Source organism: Panthera tigris, chromosome C1, assembly GCF_018350195.1.
Source record: "Panthera tigris isolate Pti1 chromosome C1, P.tigris_Pti1_mat1.1, whole genome shotgun sequence".
Lineage (NCBI taxonomy): Eukaryota > Metazoa > Chordata > Mammalia > Carnivora > Felidae > Panthera > Panthera tigris.
Window position 1 is genome coordinate 185,477,282 of NC_056667.1, and position 12,351 is coordinate 185,489,632.

At 40.2% G+C, this 12,351-nt stretch overlaps 1 protein-coding gene across 9 annotated transcripts in view; it reads left to right on the top strand.

Annotated features, from left to right (window-relative positions):
* The window catches only part of CFLAR (CASP8 and FADD like apoptosis regulator), a 110,944-nt gene that overhangs the window by 41,758 nt on the left and 56,835 nt on the right, over positions 1-12,351 (top strand). For 7 of the 9 annotated variants that reach the window (XR_006220886.1, XR_006220885.1, XM_015540989.2 and 4 more), the window contains exons 2-3: positions 9,145-9,558; positions 11,810-11,915. Coding sequence is in view for 7 of the 9 variants with exons in the window: in XM_015540989.2 (XP_015396475.1) it covers positions 9,197-9,558; positions 11,810-11,915 (468 nt within the window). In the remaining 2 variants the exon portion in view is untranslated. Of the gene's footprint in view, positions 1-280; positions 2,341-9,144; positions 9,559-11,809; positions 11,916-12,351 lie in introns of those variants that run through there. The other 2 variants (XM_007090000.3, XM_042995049.1) reach the window with 2 other exon arrangements.

The following is a 12,351-nucleotide window of genomic DNA, read 5'->3' on the forward strand; positions in this document are numbered from 1 at the left end:
TGAGGCGCCTGTGTGGCTCAGTCAGTTAAGCGTCCGACTTCAGCTCAGGTCATGATCTCACGGTCCGTGAGTTCAAGCCCCGCACCGGGCTCTGTGCTGACAGCTCAGAGCCTGGAGCCTCTTTCGGATTCTGTGTCTCCCTCTCTCTCTGACCCTCCCCCGTTCATGCTCTGTCTCTCTCTGTCTCAAAAATAAATAAATGTTAAAAAAATTAAAAAAAAAGATAAATCTTGAAGTGTAATATTTTGAAAAAAATTGACATTAATGCAAAAAAGTCACAATGAACAAAATATCAGAATTTAAAATAGAGACAGCGTCAGTATTACTGATTTTTCTTTTGCCTCAGGTTCCAGTATGGCTTGGCACAGAGTGTCATTATGTAAGGGATATGGTGGGAGGGAGGATGCAGATAAGGGGCATACTAAGGAGTGAATTGAAGTTGTGGGAGTTGAAGCACTGAGTGCAGACTCTTCCTTCATAAGGTTCCATTTATGTGAAGGGAAATAAAGTGAAAGGGTGGTTGGCCTTGGGATCTCAGGCTTAAGGTCTTTTTTGTTTTATTTCTTTTTTTAATATTGGAGAGACTTGAACATGTTTATAAGCTGGAGGTAGAGAGAGGTTGATGAAAGAGTGTTTGTAGGGGCTCACAGAGACAGAGGGCATGGGGGGTACGGGGTAGATGGCCCTGGCAAGGTGAAGGGCAGCAGGTGATGGCCCCACAATGGGAAGGTGGAAGGTTGTGGAAACTTATTCCTGATAAATGGCAAGGTCAACTGATGAGGGATGGCACTAGTAGGTGGTGAAAGTTAGAGCTGTTAGGCAGCTGTGGAGATGGAGCTGACCAAGGTCCTGTAAAAGTAGTTGCTGAGTGACAGTAAGGACCAGGTCAGGTTGAAAGCCACAAGGGTTTGGTGTGATCTTTCCCTCTCTCCTTGGCATGACTTGCTACTCTAAATGTATGAGTGGAGGAGGCTTACCATCCAAAGATGGGATGCTGGGGTGGCCAACTATCCTGGTTTTCCCAGGACTGAGGAGTTTCCTGATGATACAGACAGGACTTTTAGTGCTAAAACTGGAAAGTTCTGGCAAATCAGGACGAGTCATATACCGAAGAGCTGGTGGTCAGGAGGCAAAAGGGCAAGATAATTGCAGGTATTGGTCAGAGAGAGTTAGCATGTGCTCTAGGATCAGTCCAGGGAGAAAAGGAAGTGAGGCCATTACCTGGTAGCAACTTGTGAAGACTCCAGTTATTCACTGATTCATTCAGCAAATACTAATTGAGTGCCTACTATGAGTCAGGCACTGGGGTCCTTGCCCAGGATTTAACCACAAAGAAGATAAAAATGTCCTCATAGATTATCCTTCTGTGGTGGCTAAGGTCAGTTGGTGCTCAGGACCCATTCCCATCTCTGCCTAGAGGATGGAACATTACAAACTGCATTTCCTAGACTCCTTTACAACTGGGATGTAAACTAAGTTCTGCCAACTAGGTGCATTCAGGCAAGATTTGTAAACAGAAGCGAGGTAAAGCCTAACAGCTGGCTGCTCTTGTTAGTTTCTCTGTTGGCAAGCATGGTGGTGGTGAGGTAGGGATTTGGGCAGCAGCAGTTACCATGTCCACTCACCAGATTTAGAGGTGTTGGAAGCAGGTGGTGTGGTCGGCTGCTTTCTGATTTCTGGGTCACTCCCATGCAGGTGAGCCCAGCACTCCCAGGGACAGCCTCCTGATTCCCCACTGCCCTGGCTGAACCAAGATCTTTCTGGGTATAGAGGAGGTTTTTTCAGAAGCCCAGGCGAGAGCCATTTCCTCCAGCCCTTACAACAGTTTTGGAAGCACCTGTATTACATGTATTTCTACTGAAAATACCTGGAGTGTTTTTTGTTTCTAGAACCTGATACCACCCCTTCTATTAGTCAGTGTTGTGGATTTTAACTCTGGTGACATCAGCTTTGTTTAGTTTTTTTAAATGGCAACGGTCCCATGACCTCCATGTGAGAAATGAAACTGGAACCGGTCTTAGTTGCTTTGGTTGTGAAGATTGGGGACAGTTTGAAGCACTGTGGAGATTTTGTGTAGGTGTGGAAAAGAAGAATTAAACTAGAATTTGCCAGTAAAGGGAGAAAAAGAAAAGGGGGATTTCTTACAAATTTTAGAAAACATACCCAGATGCCAGTTTTGTCTGGCTAGAGAAGGTGAACTGCTTAAAACAGTAGCGTGAAACCAAACTGACAGAATATTAACCGATCAGGAGGACTGGGTATTTGAAAACAAGAAAGAAAAAGAGTTGGATTTGGATCCCCCCTTTGTCTCTCAGCAGCTGCAAGTGAACATCTAAGGAGGTGAGTGGAGTGCTGAGCTAGGCAGCTCAGGCAGTGGTAGTTGCGGTGGGGGTGGGGGGGGCTGGCAAGTCGTGAGCACTGTCCTTACATGGAACTTTAAAGAACTCATTCGAACTGCCACCCACTCCCAACCCCCTCTTCTCCATCTTTGAACCATGCTAAATAAAATCTGACCTGTTCTTTTGGAGGATAACTTTGGGATGCCTCCAGGCTTTCTTGTTCTAATATTTATCTATATATACACCACGGAAGCTCTAAAAGCATTTTGAATGCTGTGAGTTGGTTTCTATACAGTATGCTTTGCTTCTCCCTTTCCTCCTCCCCTACACCTGTATTTTCTTTATACAGTGCTTGTGAACTAGTAAAGGCTGGGTGTGGAAGAGAAAAAACTAATTTTTTACTTTGAAAATGTGTAGGGTTTCCCTTTGGCTTATTATAGTTTTCTAATTTTGTTGTACTGTGGTCAGAGAATGTGGTTTGAGGCACATTTATTTTGATATCTGTATACCTATTTCTCTGCTTATAAAGTAAAACGTTACAAATTCAGTCATTTCCCCTGTACATTTTTAGCTAGTCACATTCTGTTCATCCTGTAATGGAAACTACTTTTCTGAATTCAGTATTTATTATTACTATGTATGTTTTAATATTTTCACTACACACACACACATACACACATTGCTAAACAATATATGGTATTATTTTTAACAGTTAGGATCTTAATGTGAATTAATCATATGGTATGTATGCTTTAGCAACTTGCTTTTTGCTTCAGCAAAAATATTTGTTGTGTTGTTTTGTGTTTTGTTTGTGAGATTCATGTAGTTCTGGTTCATTCCTTTTCCAGGCTGTATAGTGTGTATACCTGAGAGTTTTTAAGGGATATTTACTTAGAAATTAAATTTTCATGTCATAGAGTAATGTATATTTTTTATCTTTACCAAATATTGTCAAATTGTTCTTCAAAGTGGCTGTACTAATTTGTGATTCTTCTAGTAATGTTGGCAATTTTATATTTCTGTGACAATTGGTAACAGATACTAGCATTTAACTGATGGGAAGTAATATCTCATTGTAGCTTAAATTTGTATTTTGCTGACCACTATTATGGCTCAAGCATCTTCTCATATGGTTAGTGGCTATTTGGTTTTTTCTTCTGGGAAGTGCCTATTGCCTATTTTCCCTTTGGGTTGCTTGTCTTATACTTATTGATTTGCAGGATTTCTTTCTTTCTTTCTTTCTTTTTTACTTTTTTTTTCTTTTTTAAAATTTACATCCAAATTAGTTAGCATATAGTGAAACAATGATTTCAGGAGTAGATTCCTTAATGCCCCTTACCCATTTAGCCCATCCTCCCTCCTTCTTTCTTTCTTTCTTTCTTTCTTTCTTTCTTTCTTTCTTTCTTTCTTTCTTTCTTTCTTTCTTTCTCAAAGATTTTAATTTTAAGTAATCTCTGTACCCATTGTGGGGCTTGAACCAACAACCCCGAGATCAAGAGCCACATGCTCTACTACTGACTGAGGCAGCTAGGTGCCCCTGTGGAAATGCTTTCTATATTCTGGATACTAATTCTTTGTTAATTAAATATGATGCATTTGCCTTCTCTGTGCTTTATCATTTTTTAATCTTTTTCATTTTTAAAAGGATGTGTACTTTTTATGTCTTATAAAATCCTTTTGTAATCAGAGGTTATAGATTTTCATTTAGAATTTTATATCCAGGACTTGAGTACATGTGGAATTGACTTGTAAATGATATGAGGACAGGATCTCAATTTCCCCCTATATGTATTGAATAACCAGTTATCCCAGCCCCATTTCTGGATATGAATGTCCTTTCTCTATTGATTTTCAGGACCACCTCAGTCATCTGTGTATGGATTGATTTCTGAGTCCTCACCTGTGTATTGGTTGCTTTATTATATATCCCCTGTACCATATTACATTTGTATAAAACCTTGATATCTGGTAAGGCAACTTCTAACTGGTTGTTCTTAAAACTTATATTGGCTATTTTTAGACTTTCTCCTCCTTAACATACATTTAAAATCAGCTTGCCACAGTCCATGGAAATTTTTTTAAAAATTTTATTGGACTTATATTGTATTTATAAATTCATTTGAGTGTCTATGATAGCCAGTTTTTTTTCAATTATCTAATGTAGAGTTTCTCAATCTTAGCACTATTGGTATTTGCGGTTGGATAATTCCTTTTTGTGGGGAATGTACATCCGGGGATGTTGAGCAGCATCCCTGACCTCTGTTTTCTACAGCCAGTAGCACCACCTGGTAATGATGACGAAAATGTCTCAAGACATTGTCAAATGTCCCCCGAGGGACAAAATTGCCACTGATTCAGAACCATTCATTTGGCCTATTATACTGCAGAAAATTTCCTCATTTTTTGGGAATTATTTTCATACTTATTTAAATTCTTTCAGATGTAGGTTCTTCAGATGTGAATTTTATTTGTGTTGTCTACTGTCATGGTGATTTTTATTTTTGTACATGGTAATTTTTAAGCATGAACTTGCCTCTAGCATAATGGATGTCTCATATGCCCTGGGTTGTGAAGGTAGCTTTATGGGGTGGTTTTGAGTTTGCCTCTGAAGATCTTATAGGCTTCCTTAGTCTGAGAGAAATTTTTATGTTAATTTCTTGGTTTGGGCTTAAAAGAAACCCCAACAAAGTAGTGATTATCTGGACCCTAGCCCTAGGTCTCCCTTCCATGCTCCCCTTTCTCAAGTGCCTGTCACCTTTAGCTACACTTAACTGCCTGTTAACTGTTAAGTGTTTAGCTACACTTAGCCCTAACATATACACACTGGCATTTTGCTGAGTGTTGGCTTGACTCAGCATGAGATCTGTAGTTTTCCTTTTGATATTTTTTCTGAATATGCCAGATGCTACCACTGAGTAATTTGGATTTTGCTGCCAAACTTTACCTCCATTAGTACAGAGGGAAGACAGCATGCCAGTTCGCTTGCTGGGTGTGCGTGACTGGCAGAAAACAGTCCTGGTATAATGGTTGGATGGAACAAACTGAGCAGATAATATTTTTAAAAGCAATTATCTAATTTTGTTAACAATTTACAAAATTATTACATCATTGATAACTATGAACTCCAAAAGTTGGCTACTGTTTTTAAAAACAGGGAATTGTAATACAAATCAAAACCACACTCAGATATCACCTCACGCCAGTCAGAGTGGCCAAAATGAACAAATCAGGAGACTACAGATGCTGGAGAGGATGTGGAGAAACGGGAACCCTCTTGCACTGTTGGTGGGAATGCAAACTGGTGCAGCCACTCTGGAAAACAGTGTGGAGGTTCCTCAGAAAATTAAAAGTAGACCTACCCTATGACCCAGCAATAGCGCTGCTAGGAATTGACCCAAGGGATACAGGAGTACTGATGCATAGGGGCACTTGTACCCCAATGTTTATAGCAGCACTCTCAACAATAGCCAAATTTTGGAAAGAGCCTAAATGTCCATCAACTGATGAATGGGTAAAGAAATTGTGGTTTATATACACAATGGAGTACTACGTGGCAATGAGAAAGAATGAAATATGGCCCTTTGTAGCAACGTGGATGGAACCGGAGAGTGTGATGCTAAGTGAAATAAGCCATACAGAGAAAGACAGATACCATATGTTTTCACTCTTATGTGGATCCTGAGAAACTTAACAGAAACCCATGGGGGAGGGGAAGGAAAAAAAAAAAAAAGAGGTTAGAGTGGGAGAGAGCCAAAGCATAAGAGACTCTTAAAAACTGAGAACAAACTGAGGGTTGGTGGGGGGTGGGAGGGAGGGGAGGGTGGGTGATGGGTATTGAGGAGGGCACCTTTTGGGATGAGCACTGGGTGTTGTATGGAAACCAATTTGACAATAAATTTCATATATTGAAAAAAAAATAAAATAAAAAAATAAAAAAAAAATAAAAACAGGGAATTGTACATTTGATTTCTAGAGTTCTCTTTGGCTTTTTTTTTTTTTCCCAGATATGTCTTGTGAATTTGGATAACATCTCATTTGTTCCTCTTGTGTTTAATGACCTCATCCTTATTTTATATTTTCTAGTGTGTACGAATATTTTATAGGTTAAAATATAACAACTACTAACAAAATTGTGACTTTTAGTCAATAGAAAAAGAAGTACTTGACTACCTTTCATGGAAACTAGAAGTTATGTTAAAGTATTGTTAGCCCCTGAATAAAATATAGATTTAGGGTCTCTGAAACACATAAAATTGTTATTAAGCTTTCAGATTAAAAAAAGTAAAGTAGGGGTGCCTGGATAGCTCAGTTGGTTAAGCATCTGACTCTTGATTTTGGCTTATGTCATGATTCCAGGGTTGTGCAATCTAGCCTTGTGTTGGGCTCTGCAATGAGCATGGAGCCTGCTTTGGATTCTCTCTCTTTCCCTCCTTCTGTACCTCTCCCCCACTCTCTCTCTCTCTCTAAAAAAATTTAAAAAAAAGTCTGAGGGGCGCCTGGGTGGCTCAGTCGGTTAAGCGTCCGACTTCAGCTCAGGTCACAATCTCGCGGTCCATGAGTTCAAGCCCTGCATCGGGCTCTGTGCTGACTGCTCAGAGCCTGGAGCCTGTTTCAGATTCTGTGTCTCCCTCTCTCTCTGGCCCTCCCCCGTTCGTGCTCTGTCTCTCTTTGTCTCAAAAATAAATGAACGTTAAAAAAAAAAGTCTGAGTGCCAGCTTTTCCACTTTCATTGAGCAATCGTTTAGTAAATTCTATTTCCTCAGTCATTCACAATGGCTAGATTTAAGTGAAGTTTTGATGAATGAGTATGAGATTGGCATAGACATAAGAATACCTATTAGCAAGTATGCATTAAGTAAAATGTCTATTTTTATTAAGAACTCACCTGTTTAGCCTGGTTGTGGGAAGCCCAGTGTGAAAGATATAAATGGTCTACTTTAAAACAAAATATTTTAGATTTTTGAAAAATAAAACGAAAATTAAAGTAAATTTGATTTTGTTACTTTCAGACACTAAAGAACTTATCAATATTTTCATTGATGGGGGACTCTGGATCTCTAGGAAAGTTATGCTTATTCTAAGAAGGTATTTTGTCTTTGACAGCAAGAACAAAAAAATGTCCCATATATCATTTTTTGCTTTGACTGCCAGAAAACTCAGGGACGAATTCACAGTCTACTAAAAACTGTTTAGGCCTTTCTGGTCTGCATATTTGCTTTGTATTCTCTATCCTTCCACCCCAGCTCAACTTTCTAAACTAATATTTTTTAACCTAATTCCCCCTGCCTTGTTCTCATATAAAATATTTCTTGTACTTAGTGTTGTTATTATAAGATGCTTTAAATCTATTATGGACTGAAATTGTACATAAATAAATAAAATACCTTCAGTGTTATTTTCACTAAATATAGCTCGATAAATAACATAAAAATGCAAGTGGGGCACCTGGGTGGGTCACTCAGTTGAGCATCCTACTCTTGATTTCAGCTCAGGTCATGATCCCAGGGTCGTGGGTTTAAGCCTCATGTGGGGCTGTGTGCTGAACATGGAGCCTGCTTAAGATTCTCTCTCTCTCTCTCTCTCTCTCTCTCTCTCTCTCTCTCTCTCTCCCCCCTCCCTCCCTCCCTCCCCCCTTTCCCCTTCTCCCCCTCCCTCTCCTTCTGCCACTCTCTCCCACTTGCACTATCTGTCTCTCTCCTAAAGAAAAAAGAAAAAAGAAAAAGAAAAAAATATAAATATACTTGTACACAAATACATAGTAATAGTTAGCAACTTATAGTTGGATTGTATTTCCAATTATTTTTTTAATGTTCTCTGATAGAAATAGACAAGATACTCTTTCAGAACACAAGAGTTTATTTAACATAAAATATAGCTGTGAAACTTTAGAATAGACAGTGACTGCCATTTGCACCTTAGACTTTGAAAGAGAATAGGTTGAGTTTCAATGGAAAAAAATTAAGAAGTCATCCATGGCATGACCTCCCATTGCTCCCACCCAAGTCCAGCCCTGGGACCAAGATTTTTCTCCAGATTTTCTGTTCTACTTCCTTCCTTCCACTGATACCGTCAGGAACTCTTGTGACAATTGCTGACCTGAGTAATGTGTTGAGAGTAAGGGGCCTCTGGCACTTCCATGGGCTCAGGGTCTGAAGCAGTGATCAAAGCTTGACAAGGCCTTTGTTCAGATAAAGTGGGAGGTCCTATGAGCATTCATGATGAAGTTGTGAAAATGACCTGAGACTTTGGGAGGATGCCAGGGAGGGTTTCTACTTATAGGTGTAAATGAGGGATTTTATAGTAGGAGACAACTGGGAAAAATGGGTGGAGTAGTTCTGACACCCTGCCAAAGGTCTCTTATCAAGACCCATGTTTGTTTAAACTTACCTGGTTGGGGTCACTGAAAGTGGGAGTTAACCCTGTGACACCAGTTTTTCCGGTCCAGTTAGCTTCTTCATCATTGGGCTTTTTCTTCTTCCTCCCACCAAGGTTATTCATATGCCATTTCGTCATTTATGATTTTCTTCTTACTGTATTTTACATTCTTACAAATTCTGATAAGGCCTGTGGGATTTTTGGGAGATAATTTGTTTCTGGTTTCATTTCCTTTAAAATGTAGGTTACCTTCTTTGTGTGTCTTGATTTTTCAATCAGTTGCTTTGTCTACTGAAGATCACTTTCTATAGGGTTAACAATACAAGTTTAATCTTCTAAGTTAGACCAAGAAAGGAAGAACCTATACCATGAATGTTAGGCATAAGTTATTTTGATAAGAGGATTTAAAAAGATTCCCTTTTAATCACAGAACTCCTCCATTGGAAAGGGGATTTTGAAAGAAATGAAGAAAACCATCAGAAATGATGTCAGCAGCCTCATGGCCTTTTGTTGACTGGAGTGGAGTTTTATTATTGCATTTCCTTGGAAAGACACTGCGCAGGATGTCTGCTGAAGTCATCTATCAGGTTGAAGAGGCACTTGATGAAGACGAGAAGGAAACGATTCTTTTTTTGTGCCGGGACATTGCTGCAGATGTTGTTCCCCTTAATGTCAGGGACCTTCTGGATATTTTAAGTGAGAGAGGAAAGCTGTCTGCCATGGGCTTGGCTGAGCTACTGTACAGAGTGAGGCGGTTTGACTTGCTCAAGCGGATTTTGAAGATGGACAAAAGGGCGGTGGAGACGCACCTGCTCAGGCACCCTCAGCTTGTTTCAGACTATAGGTAATTCATTATCTATTCCCAAGGCTGGACCTGGTGGGAGGGAGTGAGGTGGTCTGGACTTATGAACAATAGACATGAAGACAGTAAAAAAAAGCAAACACATTACTTTCTGTGCCCACAGATTCGACTGCCTTATGATGTTACTTCATTCCTTTGAAGTCTTTGAATTCTTAGAACATGTTCACTTAAAGTAACTGGGTAGAAGATCATAAAGAAAGTGGAAGGGCTGGGTAGTATGTGTTTGCCGAATGGATAGAATGAGAGAGATAAGAACAACTAAGAACTAGTAATTCTTGCCATCCTCTATCTGTGGGATCTGTTGTGGTCTGTGATGTCAGACTGGCAAATTCCGGTACTGAGAAAGGAAATAACAAGTCTGACAGTGATTTTCCTGACCTTTGTAGAACTCTGTGTTCCCTCCTGAGTCCCCACTGGTCTTTCCCCTGCTAAGGAGCTTATGAAGTGGACTCCCTTTCTGTGAGTTTCTTTGGGGTCCTTGCCCCTAGAGGCTTGGTAGGGCAGGGGTGCTGAATGAACATTTCATCAATTAAACAGCCATAGGCCCCCTCCAGTTCAGAGAGGGATGGTCACTGGAGTCCCCTTTAGTTGAGACCATCTGAGTTTTTCCTTCCTCCTGTTAACAAACTACTCTCTTGGAGACTGAGAGGAGCACACAAACCATAAGAAAGGCTGCATTTCTGCAGAAAGGAAGATAACTTGTGACCTTAAATTAACGGTTCCTTTTTCTTCAGACCACCAGCCTTTAAGTTATATCAATGGTGTATATTTGGAGAATATGTGTATTATTGAGAACTGTATTAAAGAGAGTTGAAAGCAGCTCTGCCCTTGAAAAGTGTCAGAGACCTGAGGTCTGGAGGCCTGTTTCAAGTCCCAGAAATACCAGTTATAGGCCACCTAGGCTGAGCCAGCCACTAACACCAGTTGGGACTTTGTTTTCTTACTTGTAAAGCTAAAAATAATAATACCTGATTTCCCAAGTTTGTTGGTGAAGATCAATTATGATAATTTAGTATGTGAAGTACTTTTAAAACTGTGAATCCCTCTACAATCGCAAGAGTTTATTATTGGGGTGCCTGAGTGGCTCAGTTGGTTAAGCATCCAACTCTTAGTCTTAGCTCAGGTCTTGATCTCAGGGTCATAAGTTCAAGCCCCATGATGGCCTCCATGCTGGGCATGGAGCCTACTTAAAAACAAACACACAAACAAGTGAAAGAGTTTATTTTTATTGTTGTTGTTCTTGATCATCTTCTACCTCTTCAACCATCATAAAATGTCAATATGTTCTTAAAACTTTTTCAGAGGTGCTGGGTTTCAGTGAATAAGTTGGGGCACTCTCTATTTCCTGTCTCCTTGCTAATGTGAATGTAGGTAGTTCCAGAGGGTGGAAAGGGTGGGTAGAGGGAGGGGATGCTAGATTCATTGATTCATCTGTTCAGTGGGCTTTTTATGGGGGGGGGGGCGGTCAATATATGCTAGGTGTATAGTAAGCATTAGAACAAAATGAAAGAAGCATCTTCTGTCCTCAAGAATTTGAGAGCCTAATTGGGAAAACAGCCCTCTAAAGCAGAGATGACAATGTCAAGGCAATAATGCCAACCACAGGGTGTCCTGAGAGCCCAGGTAAACTGTGATGGTGGCTCCAACTGGAGCAGAGGTGACTGAGTCAGGTGAGGCTTTGTAGACAAAAATATCTATGGTCATAATCCCCAGGATCTAGATGCCTTTTACCCTTTGAGTTTAGGAGTGGGCCACGATATCCCAGGTATAAGCTTGCTTTAGAAGCTTGTGATTCAAAGTGTAGGCCCTGGATCTGCAGCATCCTCATCACCTGGAGGCTTGTAAGATGGGGAAGACAGGATGACTTCAAATTCTATTTCTATCTTTCATCTTAGTCATATATGTTCTTCGCTTATTTCATCATAACATCTGGGGGAACTAGGGGATTCTTTAGGGAAGTTTTTATTCTCTGAGTTGTTTGTAGATCAGTTAGTTGGAAAGAGAGGTACTATCTCTTATTGAAAGTAGGAGAAAGGATGAATTTCCTTTTTGAATTCCCTTAAGATCTCTTCCTAGGGTGGTCTAGGCTTTCTGTTTTATGGGGGTGCACATCCAAATGGGGGCCTGAATTAGTCTTTTAAGCAATTATTGGCATAGCAGAAGCATAGGCTTTTGGTGTTTTCATTAGGATTAGTATCTGAATTTACTTAAAAAAAATCTTGTTTGGTTGCAGGGTGTTGATGACAGAGATTGGTGAAGATTTGGACAAATCTGATGTGTCCTCATTAATTTTCCTCATGAGGGATCATATGGGCCGAAGCAAGGTAGCCAAGGATAAGGTGAGTATTCTTTTTCTTGGTTCATGTTTCCAAGGGCATATCAGAAGGAGAGGGTTGCTCTGTAGTGTGTGGGAAGAGGGAAGTGGGCACTTGAATATGGAGACCCAAGCTGGGAGTGAAGGTAGGAAGTGAGAAAAGTAAATCTTTTTACTTCAAATTCACTTTCATCTTGCTCTCCCATGGCCATCTATTTTCCCTCAACTAGCTTGAGATCAGTGTGGAGTCATTAGGCTGCATGTGGAGGTGGGGAGGGAGAAGGTACTTATGACTTGTGTATCCAGGGAATGGCAAAATTAGAGATTTGGGATTGGAAACTAGGTAGGAAACAAGATCTCAGGGATATTGCAATTGCTGGAAAAGTATTTAAATTGTCTGACCTTATGTGGTACTGCTGGCCTAAGGACGGGCCAGGAAAAACTCCGGTCTCTAGAATATG